Below are 21,005 nucleotides of genomic sequence, written 5' to 3'. Positions count from 1 at the left end.
AGTTCATGTTATTAAAGACATTAAGTAACATTACCAAATGGAATCATACTGTAAAGCATGACCAATATTATATATTTTATACAAGATATTAAAGTAAATCATTATTGTTTCCTCAGAAATAAATAGGTTCTCCCAATTCTGAGAAAAAGAAAAGTACAGCATGATATGAAGTTTCATTTTGAAACAAAAACAGTCAGAATTGTGTGAGATATAAATTCTTTTTTAAGATTATAGCTACCATTTCTGCCTTGTTTCCTTTAAATCCTGACATTAAACAGTTCTGACTAAACATTGTTAGATTTGAGAGAAAAAAAATGATAGAAATGAGATGTTTGTTCCTGCAATTGTGTTCTTTCTTTGAATTGTTATTGCATCTTGTATTTTTAACAGTTCAGAGTTTATATCTTGCAGTACAATACAAGATTTACTAGAAACCCTCAAATTCTCCATTGTAAAGAATAAAAAAAGTCACAATTTAGGGGGAAAAGGCCACAACTGCAAACTGCAGAATTATTTTTAAATTCTTACCTAATTCTTAAACAAATATATTTATTAAAATAATATTTTAGTCATCAAACATCTTTAGAAAGATAATTCAAAATGATTTTTAAATTATGCAAAATATTTTAATGAATTTTGATCATTTTACATTTCTTATTTAATATTTTTCCTTAACGTATAAATTGGGGTGTAATAATTTTTGGCCCGTTATTATAAGTTATTTTGTTAGATTAGCTCCAGATTTGTCTTCAGTACTGACTAATCTAATGTACACTACTTGACAAAAGTCTTGTCGCCTATTCAAGTTTTAGGACAAACAAATAATAACTTGACTTCTAGTTGATCATTTGCTTTTAGAAGTGGCTTCAATCATCTTCAATGCCGCCTCCTTCATCTTATCCCAGACATGCTCAATAATGGTTAAGTCTGGTGACTGGGCTGGCCAATCCTGGAGCACCTTCTTTGCTTTCAGGAACTTTGAAGTGGAGGCTGAAGTATGAGGAGCGCTATATTGCTGAAAAATTTGCCCTCTTCTGTGGTTTGTAATGTAATGGGCAGCACAAATGTCTTGATACCTCAGGCTGTTGATGCTGCCATCCACTCTGCAGATCTCTTGTCACCCCATACTAAATGTAACCCCAAACCATGATTTTTCTTTTACCAAACTTGACTGATTTGTGTGAGAATATTGGGTCCATGTGGGTTTCAACAGGTCTTCTGCAGTTTAACAGATGATTCATCAGAAAAATCGACCTTCTGCCCTTTTTCCAAATTATTAACTAGAAGTCAAGTTATTATTGCACTTACAACTGGGATCGACGACAAGACTTCTGTTAGGTAGTGTACATGCACAAATAAAATATTGTAAAGCTTCCTATTGAAAATATTATTTAAATGAGAGATTTGTGAGGGGTGTACGCGAATATGGTGAGCAATGTGTATATATATATATATATATATATATATATATATATATATATATATATATATACATATATACATATATACATACACACACACATTTTTTTCCTGTTGAAATAAAAATAGACTTCCATTGCGTCTGCCAATACTAAACTATGTGTACAATACAAAACAGTCTTGATGACGCCGATATCTCCACCAGAACCCCTGCCTGTTCTTTGTGTATACCAGCAATAACAAGAAACCCTTGGTCAATCAACAGCCACGCGTTTGCTCTTTAACACAGAAGTGGCTTTTATTAGCTCAGCGTTGAGGATCCTGAGCGAATCGAAGCGGTACTGTAGTGTACTGTACATCACTTTGCAAGAAAAGCCAGAGACGGTCACATTTCCGCGTAATATTAAAATCGTATTACAATACCTGATCGTTTACCATTACAGTCTTCGATGGCATAGTTAGGAGCTCCAAACGCTAGCATTCAAAACAAATGCTCATTAGTGCTTGGAAACACTTGCTACCTTTATTTGGTCCAGTAGACGGATGATGAGCAACAGTTCAGGGTTGAGGGAAGGCATAAAACACGGGGGACGACTGTATTGTAAAGGCAGGCTTGGCATCGGGACGCCAGCTTTGTTTCAGTAGTGGTACAGAAGAGACAGGTTAACTCAAGCTGGCTTTGGAGAGTCTGGTTATGATGGCGACTTACTTTGATTTATAGAATACAACAATCCGTTTCTTCTTTCTTCTCGCGACGCCTCTGTCCTCCTTGCGGAGACGTGGCTTGACCTCTCATCTGTGGAGATATGAGAAGAAATACACATTCAAATTGTCTAAAATCGAAAATTTCACATCATAAAAATGAGTCGTTCAAATGGTTGTGAAGTAGATTTACATTTAAATGTAGCACCTACTAGAGTAGTGGCCGGGGCGCTGTTGAGCTGTCGATGGAGTGAGATGTGTTTGTTTGAGCTCCCGTTGAAATTTTTTTAATTTTAAATAAGTAAGCGCACAGTATATTAAAATATCGACTAATCTGCTGTGAAAACACTTCCAAAGCTGAGAGAAAGTCTACATTTGAGTGAATGGCGACGAATCTGCGTAAATTTCAATATACTGGAGCAGCGAACACGAGACCTAACACCACCGGGAGCCATTCTGCTACTAACAACGCGGCAAGAGCCTCTCCACCACAGCTACGGTCAGCTAACGCTAAACCAGAGATAGACGCCAAGTCCCTGAAATCGGATAAAATCAGAAATGAAACACGCACATGCCGACGACTTCGACTTCCTTAAAAATGAGCTACAGGCATTAAAAGCAGAAGTTAAAAATAACACGGCGGCGATTCAATCTGAGATTGACCAAATAAAAACCACAATCCGAGACATGGAGACCGGATTGTCGACATGGTCCAACGAGGTGGTAACCTTGCAAACCACGGTGAACTCCCTGAAGACTGAGGTGGCGGAGCTGCGGGACAAATGCGAGGACTTAGAAGGAAGAGCGCGGCGGTGTAATATCAGAATACTGGGGGTGCATGAGGCGCCTGGATCAAATTCTACGACTTCGGTCTCAAAACTGTTGCGAGAGGTGCTGCAGCTGGACAAAGATGTGCTCATTGATCGCTCACACAGAAGTCTGGCTTCAAGAAAACCCGGCGGGAAACCAAGAGCGATAGAAGCCAAACTTCACTACTACCAAGACTGTGTTGAAGTTTTGAACCGAGCGCGCACCTGTGCTCCACTTCGGTACAATGGAGAGCCAATTGCTACTAGAGTAGTGCCCTATTTAGTGCACTATGGAAGTCAAAGGCTTCCAGTTTCCAACATATCTTAATTGTGTTAAACAGATAAGAAGATCAAATAGTTAAGAAAGGAGTAAATAATGACAGAATTTTCGATATTGGGTGAATAAATTGGGTGCCTTTAGGTTCGATGCAGAAGCTAGCGTGAGTATGTACCTGTCCTGCTGAAGGTTGCTGCTGCTGCTGCTGTTGTGTTTGTGGCTGCTGATACTCCTCCTGCTGCAGTTGTCTGGCCAGCTCCAGATCACTCAGAGGTCCAGGAGCTTCACCCTGCTCCTGCTGCAGGGACATGGCCACCAGATAGTCCTGAAAAACACCATCACAGTTAGAGCTGCACAATTAATCGTTAAAAGATTGCGATCTCTATTCGACCCCCTAGACCACAGGTGTCAAACTCAGTTCCAAAAGTGCCGCAGCTCTGCACAGTTTAGTTCCAACCCTAATTAAACCAGCCTGATCTCACGAGAAAACGTAAGTATTAGTTTAGTGGCTAATTCGTACGAATTCGTACGAGTTCAGTTGTAAGAAAACGTACGATTTTAAAAAGGAGGCGTGGCACCTAATCCACCCCTAAACCCAACCGTCATTGGGGGATACGCAAATCGTACTAAAATGTACAAATTAGATTGTACGAATTTGTACTGAATTAGCCACTAAATGGAAAAGTTACGAATTGCCGTGAGATTGTGTTGAATTAAACACACCTAATCAAACTAATTGAGTCCTTCAGGCTTGTTTGAAACCTACAAGTAAGTGTGTTGGAGCAGGGTTGGAACTAAACTGTGCAGGGCTTCGGGCCTCTAGGAATTGAGTTTGACACCCTTGCCCTAGACGATCTTAATCCAGCATTTCTATGATTCTGTCAATCATTTTTTCAAGTTCAGGAGAGAAGAAAAGGCGGCTGCACGAGTCTTTTCATCGTTTCACACACGTTGCTCAGTGACATTGACACCTCCAAATGATGTTGAATGAGTCACACACTGTACCTATAAGGTATAATTCACCTAAAAATGTCATTTTTGTCTTCATATAATGATGTTTTCGCGGCCGGGAAATCACACGTGACGTGAGCTGCTGACCGCGAGCTGTTATCACAGAGAGGGCGCGGCGCGCGCGCACGTCTACTTTAGTGAACAGAACCTGCATATGTTGCAGAAACGGGTAATACAGTTGTAAATAATATTCAGTTTGTGGCACAGAGTGATCGTTTGGGAGCCGCGCACGAAGTATGAACAAGCACTTAGAAGTCAAAATGAAACCGAAAGTGTGCACTTCACGACAAGCATTTGATGTTTTTTTTTCTTTTATAGCGAACCCACAGTTGTGCATAAAAAATAAATGTTTACAGTGTCAGTATAACTACTCTAGCCTATGTATTGTTGAATATAATCTGATAATGGCAAATGTCTGCTTTTACCAGTGAATAAAATTGTCCAATATGACAGATTGCAAGCATATATCTCAAACCTAATAATTCAACATCAGAATTATTATAAGTAGAATAGAATTATTTATAGAAACCAGTAGACCTACACATAATATTATTATGGATGTTGTGCCATATGTTTGTTTTTACCATACCTTTATTTTACATCTACAGAATCGTGAGAAAATCGTGATCTTTATTTTAAACAAAAAAAAATAGCGATTCTCATTTTAGCCAGAATCGTGCAGCTCTAATCACAGTTCTTGAGAGTGATTTCACTTTTATTAAGTTACTGTGTGATGTTTCAACATAAAATGTCTTTACATTATTTGCTTATTTTAAAGGTCCCATGAAATTAAATGACATGTTGTTTTTTACATGTTAGTAAGAGTATTGTTAGTTTTCAGTATATCTGTTAGCTTGTGAGCTCCAAAACAGTGACAAAATTTTCATTTAGAAGAAATAAAACTGATATAAACATGTAAAGCTCGTCACTTCCCTCGAAATAGATGAACAGTTTTATTCACGTCACCGCATACTTCAGTTTCTCATCAAATCTTCTGACCAATCAAATGCTCTCTAGTATATGACATGCTCCGCCCACTTTGAGACGCTTCACATTTGATGCGCTTGAGCTCAACCACTCTCACTGGCAGAGCAGTGATAAAACAAAACCCTATTGGCTGTCTTTCAAACAAGGGAGGAGCTACACTATGACCCACCCTCTCAACATGTTTCCATTTGAGATTACGTCAAACATCGAATTAAAATGCACATTTCAAAGGTAAAAGATGTTTAAAAAATTATTATTTTTTTAAACGATGCTTGAACACAATACAATGCGAAGAAACAAATACATTCTACATTTTAAATCAGTTATAAACGTATTTTAACATTTAAATTGACCATTATGTTTTACTTTTTATTTCATGTGCGCAGCTTGATTTGAAGCTTCCTTGATTTGAGGACGATGTTTCCAGTCCGATAAAACGACAACAGCATTACTAAAAATGTTGATAACCACAGACACGATGAGTCAATGAGGGAATGGAATAGTTGATATCAAAATATGCAAAAAATATGGAGCATTAATTCACAATTTTGCACCAGATAAACACAATAAAGCCTTCAAAACACTGACTGACCACCTTTTTAAAACAAGCGGTTCATTAGCAACGCTAGAAAATAACAAAGGGCTGAACTCTATTATGTATTTATTTATTTTTTGGTATTGAGATTTATTTGGATCCTGAAGAAGTTTAAAAAAAAAGGATAAGCTGATAGTTTAGGTACTCTTCCACCCACATGGCAGCAGAAAGAGAGATAAGGGCACTGACCTGGTCGATCTGCATCTGCTGCTGCTGCTGTGTGGAGGGCTGAGCGGCTGCTGCAGAAGGCTTCTGGGAAGGGTGACACAATCTGAAGTCTGAGTCGCAGAAGTTTCCGTCTCCCTCCACATTATGGAGACTCTCCCACACCACACTCTCCTCCTGCAGGAAGCCCTGATCTGTGACCAGCAGGTAAAGATGACCCTGCAATTCCACAACATGAACATACCCATGACTGCTCAGCAGATATGATGTCGATTAGAGCCGGAACAAAGCCAGACACATTTCAATTGCTTTTAAGGGCAAGACTGAATATCATCAGTGTTTGTCCATATAGTTATTCATTTGGTTACTTGAACAAATCAAATGACATGAAAGGAATACGAAAAGGGCTTTATTGAAATATGTTTTAGTATTTTAAAATAGTTTTCGTTAGCTGTAATATCCCTGTTGTTATTATCAACTTCCTTCTGGAAATGTGTTGCATTTTAAAGTCGGTATTTCAGATTTTAGCCAGTCACTACTAAAAAATGACCAAGGACCATTTTTACAGAATGCGATAACGCATTTCCTAGTCACGTTTTACCTTCTTTCTTTTTTTTTGGATGATATTTTATAACATTATACTCTGATAACACAACAACCCTGCTGAAAAAACAGCTTAAATTGGCCCAAGCTGAATTTAGCTGGTAAACTAGCTCAATTTTAGAAAGGTTTTGGCTATTTCCTTTCCATTTCATCGCCTTCCATTAGCCTGACCAGCTAAAACCAGCCTGGAAATGGACAAAACCACTCTAAAACCAGGCTGGTCAACCAGCTAAAACCAGCCAACCATACTAGGCTTGTTTAAAATCCCAGTGAACCGAAAGCTGTGATCGTTATTCTTTTCATAATTTGTGCAGTTTCTAGGGAAACAGAATATTAAATGAGCAAACGGTGGGCGTGGCTTGTTTTTCTACCGCAAACTGATTGGATGTAATAAAGTAAGCATTTCATTCAGAAAGATGGGGAACGGGGTTTTATAAGAGTTATTAAAACCTAACACACTTCTCCTGCTCACCATTCCAGTTTGTTGTCAAACTTGATAGTTGGAGCAGCGTTAGCCACGCCCATTACCTCAAAATCAAGCAATCTAATAAATTAAGTGCATTTTTAGATTTCAATTAAAAATTACAAGGGAAAAGACTTTTGTTTTCTTAATGACATGCACAGATGAATTGTTCACCACTAAACTAGCAATATGAGCTAACAAAATCATGTGGTTAGTTTTGATTTCTTGGGAATTTTAAGTTGTTTTGTTCAGCAGGGAATAGTAGGCTTTCCATCCTAACGTGAAGCAACTCTTTTTAGAGTTCGCTAAAAATATCCCAATTGCAAATTAGGTGAGTTTCATCATATTAGAGGAGCTGACTGTAGTATTGGTAACCAAGCAACCAACAGTAAACAAGGTAAGCATAATGGAGTCACATAGGTGTCATGTTCGCTAGGTCAGGATTATTTCAGGTTTATTTCTTCTTTATTTCTTATTTCTCAGAATTATTTACATCTCCTGTTATTCGCATTAACCCTTTTTGCAAAGAGCTTTCAGTCCACATGAACCAGAAGCTGTGACCGTTTTTTTTTACGTATTGTGATGCAGTTCAAAAAGAACTAACAGACTCCTCCTGCTCCCCATTTTTTGTTTGTAGTCAATACTGACAGCTAGAGGGGCGTGGTTAAGTTTGTTAGCCACGCCCAATACCTCAAAATCACGTAATCAGGGAACTTAACTAATAACAAACAGGAAGTGCACTTTCAGATTTTAATTTTAGATTATAAGGGCAAACTATTGTTTTTTCTTAATGACATGGACAGATGAATTTTTCGCCACAAAACTAGCAATGTGAGCTAACAAAATCAGACGATTAGTTTTGATTTCATTTGTACTTTAAAAAAAAAGAATTAGCTAATTAGGGGATTTTTATTTGAAATTTGCCATTTCCATCAGATATCATGCGATACTTCAAAATGCCCATTAAAACAGTGTGATGGAAATTGGCTTGTCACCAATTTGACGTCTTTTTCTCTTCTGACCACCGTAATTTCTTCTACTATTAGAGCAAATGATGACAGAGAAATTACTTATTAATTTTTATTTTAACTACAATAACTTGTCAATTGATTTAACTATCGATTTAAAGTTGCTATGTCAGTTATAAAAGTTCATTAAATCTAAATCGTTGCATTAAAACCAGTTTGAGGGATGTAAACAAAACCAATGGTCACAACACATTTCCTGCTTTACATTTTAAATTTCTATAGCTTCTGACAATCCAAAAAGAGACACATATAGCTAAATAATGTTATGAAGGCTGTTTAATATTAAGTCATGATTGAATTGCCTCTTGTAATAGTTATGAAATAATTTGATAACAAGTTTGGGCCAATAACATCACCACATTAAAACGGTCTATAGTGCATCTTTTGACTATATAACTTGGGATTAAACACAAAAAAAAAACAACTTCATCTGTGCCGTTGTTTTGCTTTTACAAAATCCGCCCTATTTTCTCTCTTTTATTTGGTGGTGGGTTTTAAAGTGACTTGCCGACACTGGGGTTGATATAATCAGCTTAGCGGCTGTGGAAAGTGTTGGTGTGGCTGGTAAACACCTTGTGCTTTATCATTGTGCTAAAGTGGTTGTTCCTGAAAAACACAGACAGCTCTCCCTCCTTGGCTGTGGTGTTGAGCTCACACAGGCCATGATAGGACAGCTGCGTTGCTGTGGACTCCAAAAACTGCTCCGCTATCAAACCTGTCAACAAACAGACATTAACAGAGTGCTGAGAAATACACATATGAAGGATCTCCATTTACAATAGCTTATTTCCAAGTGCTCCATTATGCTTATTCTGAGATTCATAATGTTTTGGAAGTGTCCAACACTAGGTTTACATCCATTTACAATCAAAATACTAATTTTAGCTAGCCTTTCTTAGAGCCTTCTCTGCAGGGCTTCATTTACCCTCAGGGTTGGATACTAAATCCACCTATAAAACCAGCACTTGGAATTAATCAAAACTCAGTGCCTCATTTTGGTGGTATTTATGGCTCATTTCCGAAGCAGTACACGCTTCCAAACAGTAGTACATATTTATTTCCATTTCCACTAGCAGAAGTACCAAAATAATGAACCATACTGGGACGGGGTCGAGAGCCATGAGACCTGAACGAGGCTGGTGGCATAAGTGTCAACTGTAAGCCCCCTGCCTCGAGTCTCACAGAGGAGTTCTGGATCTAAAACCTGGCTCACACTATGCGATTTTAAATAATCCTAAACGATTGTGTTATTTCAGACTGCACAAAGATGGCTCCAATTTCACAGTGTAAGATCTCAGCTGTCATAATGTCAGACTGAACAACAACGAAAACGCCCCAAACACAAAAGAAAAGTCACCTGGAGTTTGACGTCATCTATTTGTGACACTTTTACTATCCGTATTCTGAAATTATTTCTCACAGCAAACATAAACAATCTGTAGCGGCAATTTTGCTCAATAAAAAAAACAGGGAAAAAAATATTCTGACATTTCCCTGCGGTGGCTTGAAGCTGTCGAGCAGATTGCGTCATCAGATTCAGAGCTATTATTGGTTCTTGGTTTGACGCTTGTTGCAGCTGAAAAAAATCTGATTGAAATGGTCAATCTGTGGCTATCTATGAACATGTTGATCACAGATTTATTTTTTACTTCCATCGCCTGTTAGTTTTACGTTTATTTTCATTATCAAAATTCTTTTTTTTTTTTTTTAAATATTATATATGGCCAGGGAACCATCCCTCACTACATATACCATACCACTTTATTTTAACCCTCATAAGGATGCCTAGATGCCATTTAAATGCCTGAGTTGAGATGCAGAGAGTCTAGAATTGGGAAAATGCTTCATAATATGAAGAAATCAATAGGCTAAATTTTAAATCAGTAATATGTCATTTGTAGTAACATAGTAACTGTCATTTGTAATCACTGCTTTGCTTAATGAAGCTTCTTTGTAGCATACAGACTACAGTTTTTTTCACTTAGTACGGTTACTGTTATTTATTGTTAAATGGTAGCTGGGTTAGGTGGCTTTTGCTTTATCGTGAATTTGTTGTGAAAATGTATAGTGATTTATTTACATATATTTTTATATTAAAGTGTACATTACATTTTTAAAAATGTTTTTCAATTTAAAGAATCTTTTCAATTAAAAAAATTTGCCTAGTGGTTAAGGGCGTCGAGCCAGAGGTGTTTACGATGACCTGAGAAGGCATGGGACGATAACCGATTTCAAGGTTTACCACAGTTTGGAAAAGGCTTAAAACTGCTAAATGTTCTGTGCGTTGAAACTAATGGAGATAGCAGAAGTCAATGATTTACTGTTTCGAAATATTATAAATGTTTCCTGAAATTAAATATATATTTTGTTAAATTGTTTTTTTACCCAGACATTTAAAAAGAACTTTTTTTAGAGATGTATTCACAATGCCGTGATACCGTGAAACTAGCCCATGCCTAGACCTGAGTTCAATTCCCAGCTCAATTCAATCTGATCCTTCCCCTCACTGTCCTGTTTGCAATCTCCACTGTCCGGTCCATTAAAGGTGAAAAGCCCCAACAAAGAATTATGTGTGTGTGTGTGTGTGTGTGTGTGTGTGTGTGTGTGTGTGTGTGTATATATATATATATTCTTTTTAAATCTTGAAATTTGTCCAATATTATTTTGTGGATCTTTTTGAAAGTATCAATTTTTTACATTTATTTAAAAAACAAAAACATATCCAACCCCAGTTGTGATTAAATTTTAGAAAACCAAACAACCATTTTCTTATCTTAATTTAAGTTCTGCAGGGCTTACTCAGCACACATAAATAAAGTGATATAAACAGTAATGACTCATCAGTTTTACAATAAACCATACAAGCCTTCGGAAACATATTCAACAATCGAATCAACAACACAAACCAAACTCCTCCAGCGCAACTGCAATGTTGCCATTATTTATGAGCAGCCAATAAAGGCCATCACAGACTGATATTCTAATAAAAAAATGAAAATTTTCCAAGTCTATCTGTGTTTTAACCAATCAGGTTCAAGCAGTTAGTGACATTATATTAAAGTATAATTGTGTTGTTTTGAGATTGTAAGCAGAGCAACCTACAAACTCTATGAGAGTGTTGAAGCTGGCTTCTGCTTGATGAAATCTCAAACTATCCTCAGTAAACTCAGTAGACTCTTCTTCACCTGACAGACTGGTCATTTTAGGGTTAAAACTGTTGATGCCACAACACTAATTTATTACTAACTTACACAGGTTTTTGCTGGAAGAAAGACTGGAATTACTGAATGACTCATTGCAGGACATTCAAAACAATTTCTTCATGCACTCTGAAATGAGGAAAAGCATAATGGGCCTCTTATATGTTGAACCTGCACATAATGTACCTTCGCTGACTTGACTGCTGTCCGTCGAGTGCTTGAACTCGATGATCTTCTCCACCAGCTGGTTGTAGCTGAGTTTGCCGACTGCAGATACTACCTCAGGACTCTAGAGAACAATGAAGGGATTCAGTGTTTAGTCCTGAATGCATCCATTAACGCACACTGTTTTGCTGACGTACCTGCGGGTCGACGAGCCAGCCGTGGTAAAGCGGGATGTCGAGCAAATCAAAGACGATGCATTCAGGCGTGTACTCGAAATCAGACACGCCAGTGAAACGCACGTTCACATCCAGACCCGTCGACAACTTTGGCAGCACAGCCATCGCGTCGCTCATGTTCTGCGAGAGGAATGAGAAATATGTCAAAAGATAAAAGTCTGAAAAATGCAGAGTGCTGGTTTCAGGGTTATTTTCACGGTCGTGTTGTTGACGTCAATGGTTTTTGGGTCAGATGGAAAAAAAGTTGTATAAGTGGAAGAAAGACTTGTATTTATCACATAACATTGTTAATTCTGTGTGTAGTTTGCCAAAGCTAAAGCCATATCACACTGCCTCTTAAGACCGGTTTCCCACTGAAGCTAAGCAGGGCTGAGCCTGGTCAGTACCTGAATGGGAGACCACATGGGAATACTAGGTTGCTGTTAGAAGTGGTGATGAGCGAGGCCAGCAGGGGGCGCTCAACCTGTGGTCTGTGTGAGTCCTAATGTCCCAGTAAAGTGATGAGAACACTATACTGTAGGTGAGCGCCGTCTTTTGGATTAGACGTTAAACTTTGACTCTCTGTGGCCGTTAAAATTCCCATCACACTTTTCGTAAAGTGTAGGAGTGTAACCCCCGATGTCCTGGCCAAATTTCTTCCATCGGCCCTAACCGATCATGGCCTCCCAATGATTCCCATCCACCGAATTGGCTCTATCACTGTCGCTCCACTCCGCCTATAGCTGGTGTGTGGAGAACGCAATGGAGTTGTTGTCCTGTGGCTGCCGTCGCATCATCCAAGTCAGGGGTGCTCGATCCTGTTCCTGGAGATCTACCCTCCTGCAGATTTCAGTTGCTACCCATATCAAACACACCTGAACCAATTAATTAGGACCTAAACACCACTTGATAATTACAGGCAGGTGTGTTTGATATGGGTAGCAACTGAAATCTGCAGGAAGGTAGATCTCCAGGAATAGGATTGAGCACCCCTGATCCAAGTGGATGCTACACACTGGTGGTGGAGTCGGGAGACCCCCTCTCATGATTTTAAAGCGCTTTGGGTATATGGCGATATACAATAAATATGCTATATATAAATACAAATTACATTAAACATTAAGCTAACCTGTTAAGTCGAAGCTCATTCATATATCTTTTATTTTATATATTAATAATTTTTTTAATTATTATTATTATTACAAAGTTTGGAGTTTTACTATAAGGTTTTATTATGTTCACCAGGGTTATATTTATTTTACTCAAACAAACAGTAATATTGTGAAATATTGCTGTAATTTAAATTAATTATTGCCTATTTTAATACATTTTAAAATAGAATTTGTTTTAAATTTTTGTTTGGGTCAATAATATCTTTTATTTTTATCAGGACGAGATTTATTTAGTCAGACATACATGAAAATTGTAATATTTAGAAATATTGCTGCAATGTAAAATACTTATTGTCTATTGTAATATATTTTAAGATATCATTTATTTCAAGGTTTGGGTCGATAAGATCTTTTAATTATCACCAGGACAGCATTTATTTTATCAAACATATTAAAAGAACAATATTGTGAAATATTGCTACTGCAACTGAATTTTTAAATCTATTTTCATGTATTTTAAAATATAAACTATGCAAAAGTTTGAGTCAATAATAATTAATGCATTTAATATAATTTATGTATTTAATATTTTTGTGTAAACCATGAAATATGTTTTCAGGAATGTTTAATAGTATTTATTATTTTTTTTAAAGAAACTAAACTATTAAAAAAATGTTTGAGTCGATAATACTATTTATGTGCATCAGGATGGAATTCATTTATTCAAACATACATTAAACGGTAATATGTTGAATTATTGCTGGAATGTAAAGTAAATATTGTCTATTGTAATATATTTTAAAATATATGTTATTCAACGATTTGAGTCGATAAGACCTTTATGTTCCCTAGAACAGCATCTATTTTATCAAACAAACATTAAAAGAGTAATATTGTAAAATATTGCTACTGCAACCTTATTTCTTAAGTCGATAACACTTTTTATGTACGTAATATTTTTTTGGAAAACATAAAACACCTTTTTCCCAGGAATATTTGATTATATTAGTTTTATTTTCCAAAAAATAAACTCTTCATAGTCGATAATACGCTTTATGTCCACCAGGAGGGCATTTATTTTATCAAACATACAGTAAAACAGTACATTGTTTATACAGTATATAAACAGAAATATTGTAAAATTGTTAATTTTTAAAGTCTATTATTATTATTTTTTTAATAGTATATCAAACGTTTGAGTCAATAATATTTTTTATGTTCATCAGTATAGTGTTTATTTGATCAAACAGTAAAATTGTGAAATATTTTTTATTTGATTTTTAAACAATTTATTTACTTAATATTTTGTGGAAACAATTAAACATTTTTCAGAAATAATTAATTACATTTGTTACATTTTCAAATATTTCAAAAGTGTTAAGTCGATAATTCTTTTTATGTTCACCATATATTTGCCTTTTTTTTCAAACAGTTTAGTTGCTTAATATTTGTGTGGAAACTAATGAATATTTCATTAATATTTGATGAACAGAAACTCCAAAAGCACAGCATTTATTAAAACTGAATTTTTTTGTAACATTATAGAAGCCTTACCGTCAATTTGTTTTAATGAATTAAAGACTTGCCTGCTGAATAAATACACTAAAACCTTCCAAAACAACAACATAGAAACTGTTTCTATTGTTTCTATTTCAAGCCAACTAGACTATAGATTCCAAAACATATTAATATGCGCTGAAGTGTGTACACTACAGCCATTTCAGAAACTGCTTAAACGATGAGATCAAATTATTTTATCGAATCTATTTTTCCAATGATGAGCAAAAAGAGCCACCAGCAAACAAACAAACAAACAAAAGGATGCTTTGAATTTGAGCATCTTGCTAAGCACAAACACACACTGTAATCATTGGAATTGTTAATGAAGCATCACAAGCGTTCATTCACAGACTAAAGGCCTCTTTCACAGCGTCTGCTTGTAGGTTTCCAGCTTAACATGCTAATCAAATCCATCAGACATATGTGCTATAGATCTTACTCTTGTTCTCCCACAGTGCTCTTTACCTGCTGGAAATTGAGCTCCATGCCCTCTGCTTTCTCCCTGGGCTTGATGGACAGCACACATTCACCTGAAACCACAAAACACAATCGCGCTTTTAGATTGATATCGCTATGTGAACTGACTGCATATTCGTATAGTTTGCCAAAGCACTTCTGCTTTATGTCTCAATCACTCAACTACATAATAATATGCTCAGATACTGATATTTCCAGCTATGAATTAATAAAAATAAGATACACAGTACCTCCAAAAATGTCGTTTAGTCACACTTAAAGGGATAGTTCAGCCGAAAATAAAGATCTTTTCACTATTTACTTAGCTTCAAGTGCTTACAAACCTTTATTTTTACTGTCTAGGGAAAAACAAATACTATGAATGTTAATGGCTACCAGATTTCAACAATTTCCACAATATCTTTCAAGAATGCCACACACTCGCCGGCCATTTTATTAGGTACACCTTACTAGTAACGGGTTGGGGCACCTTTTGCCTTCAGAACTACCTTAATTCTTCATGGCATACATTTAACAATATACTGGAAATATTCCTCAAAGGTTTTTGGTCCATTTTGAGGCCATTTGAGTTCAGTGAACTCATTATACCACCCCCACCAGCCTGAACCGTTGATTCAAGGCTGGATGTATCCATGCTTTCATGTTGTTGACGCCAAATTCTGACCAGACCATCCAAATGTTGCAGCAGAAATCCAGACTCATCAGACCACGTAACATTTTTTCAATCTTCTACTGTCTAATTTTGGTGAGCCTGTGTGAATTGTAGCCTCCATTTCCTGTTCTTAGCTGTCAGAAGGACTGACACCCGGTGTGGTCTTCTGCTGCTGTAGCCCATCTGCCTCAAGGTTGGACATGTTGTGTGTTCAGAGATGCTCTTCTGCATACTTCGGTTGTAACAAGTGGTTATTTGAGTTACTGTTGCCTTTCTATCAGCTCGAATCAGTCTGGCGTTAACAAGCAGTTGGACAGGTGAACCTAATAAAGTGGCCAGTGAGTGTATTTGAATGGTGAGTAAATGGTGACAGTTTTCACTTACTATTTACTCATGTAGACACAAACCTTTATTCTTTACTGTTGTGGGAAAAACAAATACTATGGAAGTTAATGGCTATTAGATTCCAACCTTTTTCAAAATATCTTCTTTTGTGTTTAACAAGAGTGAGTCAATTGAATGGCAGGTAAATGATGACACTTTGAATTTTTAGGTGAACTGTCCTTTTAAATTGTCCAAATATTTGAGAGTTTAAGAGGTGTATAAATATTAGTATTATATTTTACATTTTGTACTGACATCGGGTCAATAGAAATGTTTAAAACAGGAATGGAAAACTTTTTAGTCTTAACATGTGACTTAAAAGTGCAAACATGTTCAAACTGTTTTAGTATCTCTTGTGCAAAAGCAACCCTGCACCCACAGCTGAACCGAGGAGTTGTGGTTAAAGAGCAAGCACTAGATTCCCTAATTGGGCAAATTAGCATAAGAGAGCAATCCATAAAATGCAAGTGGGAGTGTAGAGTTCTGTGTGTGTTTCCTATGACGGTGTAAATTATTTCTCTGTGCTTCTCCAGCAACTATCACAGCCATGTCAAGCACCAAATGGGCAAGACCCACTAAATAATAGAACAAATTCCTGTAAATTGACGTCCATTGCAGTGCATTATGGCAGTTTAAGTGTTTTTCCTCCATTCATTTTTTTAAAAAGCTGAACTATTTTTCTTGCTGGAGGACAGGATTTAATGATTTACTTTATACAAATATAAAAAAGACTATCAGGGTTGGCATGTAATAAAAGGCCAATTAATTAATTAATTACATTACATTATGTGCAGCCTAATCTAAAAGATAGTTCACCCAAAAATTAAAATGTCCTCATCGTTTATCATCATTCACTTATTTTCCCCTTTTTTACAGCTAATTTGTAAGTTGAATGTGTCAAATAAACAAGCCCCAATATTAATACATGCATTTTTTACTTCTATTTTTATATTGTGTGCTAATGTTTTCATACCAAAAGTACAACAGTCTCTTATTGTGCAAGTTGATCAATATGCATGAGTAATTTTATAAACTTTCCACCCATACAATCTCCATTTATAGCGACAGTTCACCCAAAAACGATAAGATGAGTTTCTTCTGTTGAACACAAAAGAAGATATTCTGAAGAATGAGCCATTGACTTCCATAATAGTACTGCAAGATATTGGAAAAATCTGATATTCTGATATTTATTTTTACTGTGATATAAATATAATTTTACTAGATGACTTTAATAGCTTTATTCTATAATTTATCTGCATAAATCATAATAAATTATAAGCAAAATAAACAGTAAGGGCCCTATCATACACCCGGCGCATTTAGTCGTATGGCGTATACGTCGTATGGTGTATGGCGTGATTTGTTGCTATTTTTAGACCAGCGCAACTGTAATTTTCACGTTTTGCAGCACATTGTTTAAATAGCAAATCCATTTGCGCCACTTATGGGTGTGTCGGTCTATAAAGGAGGTGTGTTAGGAGTGTTGCTATTTTGAGGAACTAAAAAAAGACAGCGCCATTGACGAACTAAAGACTGGTCTAAAATCCAGTGCAGAGCGCGTTAGTTATGCACCTATGCAGGTCCAAACACATTACTTAATACACACAGGATGTTCAGCAACACACAAATATCTGTACATATGAAAAAAAAGATTAAAACGTTACAAAAATTATTATTTCTTACATAAACATAAAAACCACTGCTTCCACACCTCATATCGGAAGGCTTTTTCTATTTATTCATGACAGCTTGCATTTGTATAATGTTATTATTATTAGCGGTATTGTTTATTATATTCATGTTTATACTTGTTTTAATAAAAACAAATTTAGATTTGTCCACCTGTTGGGTTTTGGAGACGTCTGCATCACCACATGGGGCTAAAGAACAGGAGGTGTGTTTGGAAATAACTCAGTTTTTTGACCACACTTCACAATTAATGTTCATTTATTCATTTGCTGGAAATTAGAGATGAATATAGAAATAGTTTTGAAACAAATCTTTGCACTTAACAAACTAAATTAAATATGTAGGGTAATGGATGTCTTCAGTGGAGTGAGTACAACACAGTTTCCTTACTACACAAAAGTAAAGGAGTAAAAGTAAAAAGAAAGTAAAGAAGCCAAACAGAGGAGTCTCATTCTTTATCATCACGCTGCAGATGGTCTGTTTAACTGTTTTCTCGCTAGTGAACCGTTCAGCTTTGCACTTACAAAGTCCACCATGTAAATAGCAAATGCACCATGGTGTGATGCAACTGACTCTTAAAGGGAATGTGAGATGAGACTCTGACTGGTTTAAGAGACGTTAAGCTCAAAACACACCCATAACTCATTAAAAGAATAAACAAAACCCTGTTTGACCATGCGCCAGGAGGTAGACCGTATTTTTCCATCCTTAAAAATAGCAAACGTGGATTCAGACATGCCCTTAATGCCTTGTGCTTTAGACTTTGCGCCTAGATTGTTAAAATAGAGCCCTGAATAAACATTGCTTTGAAGTTTTCTGGGGAATGCAACAGTAGTTAAGTACAGAAATTGAACAATCAAATGTAAAAATAGCTTGGTCATTATTGTATGAATACTAAAAAATAAATATATTCAATAATATCTTTATTTTTTAATCTTTAATAAGTATATTAATCATGCAAAGTGACTACTGCAGATACACACAAACGATATATCTTTCAGCCCTTTTCCATAGTATATTTTATTCCAACTACAGATATCAATGGCTGCTTTTTCCCAACATTCTCTTGCTTTGTGTTCAACAGAAGAAAGAAATTCATAAAAGATAAGAATGGGAGTAAATAATGAGATGAAATCAGCCCCAAAAAAATACTCTCCAAACCTTTTTACCGCATATCTTTACAGTCGTTTTTAAGTGCCGTTTAATTGTTTGCACTGCCACAAGCTGTTAGTAAATCTGGCCCCTGGACGAGTAAAAGATTCAACCCACCGTAGGGTCGAAAGGTATTACCGCTTCGTCCTTGAACAAAGCATCTGCTAAATGACTACTTACACAAAGGACAGAGACTTAATGGTATAATCCGTGATTGAGGTGCCATTATTGGGACTGAAACACAAATGTTTTCACACAGTGACCAGCCGTTACCAGTATAGCTCCTTAACTCATTCTGGTGCATTAGCAGGAGAGTCGAGCCGTATCTCATGCTTTACTGTAATGGGAAATGGATACTGCATGTTAAGTGCTGTAAAACATCTTACCGAGGTGAGCCATCAGCTCTTCTGTGGTGACCACTTCTGTCTGAGCCGGGAACTTCACCTGAACAATAAACACAAACTTCATATTATTTGTCAAATACATACATTTGTACATTAATACACACACCTTTTGTTGCCTGTTCAAACTACTTACATACAATGAGCTGAAACAACACAATTCATGAGATTTTGTTAGGACAACTTACATCACCTTACAAAAGTCTTGTTGCCTATCCAAGTATTAGGAAAAACAAATAATAGTTTGACTTCTAGTTGATCATTTGGTATCAGAAGTGTCTTATTTGAAAGGCAAATGCCTCTAGATTATGCTATTTTTTTACCAAAAATAAAATATGATCATACTTCGATTTTTAATTATTTAATTAAGACAGTAAGGTCTTTGCTTAGACAAAAATCTTGTCACACAGAAATAGTGTAAAGTATAGAATATAAAGTAATGGTGCAGTGCAGTATTGTGTATGACTCCCATAAGCTTGGAGGACTGCATCCATACATCTCTGCAATGACTCAAATACCGGAATTAATAAAGTCATCTGGAATGGCAAAGGAAGCGTTCTTGCAGGACTCCCAGAGTTCATCAAGATTCTTTGGATTCATCTTCAATGCCTCCTTCTTCATCTTACCGCAGACATGCTCAATAATGTTCATGTCTGGTGATTGGGCTGGCCAATCCTGGAGCACCTTGACTTTCTTTACTTTCAGGAACTTTGAAGTGGAGGCTGAAGTAGAAGGAGCGCTATATTGCTGAAGAAATTGCCCTCTTCTGTGGTTTGTAATGTAATGGGCAGCACAAATGTCTTGATATCTCAGGCTGTTTATGTTGCCATCCACTCTGCAGATCTCTCGCATGCTGAATGTAAGCCCAAACCATGATTTTTCCTTCACTGAACTTGACAGATTTCTGTGAATATCTCGGGTCCATGCAGGTTCCAGTAGGTCTTCTACAGTATTTGTGATGATTGGGATGCAGTTCAACATTAGAAAAACCTAACTTCTGCCACTTTTCTAAATGATCAACTAGAAGTCAAGTTTTTATTTGTTGCTCTTACAACTAGGATGGACGACAAGACTTTTGTCAGGTAGTTTACATGTTTTATGTTCGATCCACTTAAGTTTGTAAAAACAAATAAGTTAACTCAATTCCTTTATGTTGTCCTAACTCAAATTGATTGTGTGGAACCCAGCATTTTTTTACAGTGTACTCAAAAAATTTGTTCTGCTGCTTGTTCAAACTACTTATTTAAAATGAGTTGAACACAATTCTTAAGTTTTTTGGGGACAACTTAATTGTTTTATGTTTAATCCACTTAAATTTGTAAAGATAATAAGGTAAACTTAATCAATTCGTGTTGGGACAACATGAATGAATTGTGTGAAACCCAGGATTATTTTAATAGCGTATACACTGTAAAAGCAATTAGTTGACCTTACTTAAAAAAAATGAGTGAAACCATTATTTTTAAAGTGATTAGTTGACTTCACTTACATAAAGTGAGTAAACATACTGGCTTAAATTGATTAAGTTAACAATGTGCATAATTATGAAAATTAAGTCAACTTAATAGTTACATGTTATAATGGGTGTTCTCACTTTTAAAGTCAACTAGCAGTAAAAGTCAACTAGCCACTTTTAAGCCAATGGGTTTACACACTTTTTAATCAAGTAACTATTTACTTTTTATTCAATTAAATTTTATTTGTATAGTAATAATTTGTATAGGATAATAATAATCATCATTCAAATGCAGCTTTACAAAAGTAAAGCCATTATTATATTACAGTTAAAATCAGCAAGTAAAGGGGTTGAGTATACAGTGGAGAGTACAGCTGTCAAATGTATTCACAGTTAACCAGCAGTTATACAATATATAGTGTACTTTCAAAAAAAGTGAGATTTTCTACAGTCTAATCATTTAATTTAATCGTTAAAATA

At 36.1% G+C, this 21,005-nt stretch overlaps 2 protein-coding genes across 5 annotated transcripts in view; one reads left to right on the top strand and one right to left on the bottom strand.

The window, feature by feature from the left end:
* mllt11 (MLLT11 transcription factor 7 cofactor) overlaps window positions 1-21,005 on the top strand; it is a 369,526-nt gene that overhangs the window by 334,882 nt on the left and 13,639 nt on the right. The window lies entirely within an intron of this gene.
* Window positions 1,692-21,005, bottom strand: part of mindy1 (MINDY lysine 48 deubiquitinase 1) — a 27,793-nt gene continuing 8,479 nt past the window's right edge. For 3 of the 4 annotated variants that reach the window (XM_087294706.1, NM_001100011.1, XM_087294704.1), the window contains 8 exons: window positions 19,055-19,112; window positions 14,777-14,841; window positions 11,622-11,780; window positions 11,446-11,548; window positions 8,632-8,774; window positions 5,990-6,184; window positions 3,383-3,532; window positions 1,692-2,215 (listed from right to left, as the gene is read on the bottom strand). In XM_087294706.1, coding sequence (XP_087150832.1) covers window positions 2,135-2,215; window positions 3,383-3,532; window positions 5,990-6,184; window positions 8,632-8,774; window positions 11,446-11,548; window positions 11,622-11,780; window positions 14,777-14,841; window positions 19,055-19,112 — 954 coding nt within the window. In that variant the 3' untranslated portion in view covers window positions 1,692-2,134. The remainder of the gene's footprint in view (window positions 2,216-3,382; window positions 3,533-5,989; window positions 6,185-8,631; window positions 8,775-11,445; window positions 11,549-11,621; window positions 11,781-14,776; window positions 14,842-19,054; window positions 19,113-21,005) is intronic. The other variant, XR_015516035.1, reaches the window with a different exon arrangement.

Source organism: Danio rerio, chromosome 19, assembly GCF_052040795.2.
Source record: "Danio rerio strain M-AB ecotype USA chromosome 19, GRCz13ab, whole genome shotgun sequence".
In the NCBI taxonomy this organism is placed as follows: domain Eukaryota; kingdom Metazoa; phylum Chordata; class Actinopteri; order Cypriniformes; family Danionidae; genus Danio; species Danio rerio.
The sequence above is the reverse complement of the archived record's forward strand: the minus strand, read 5'-3'. Positions and strand labels throughout refer to the sequence as shown.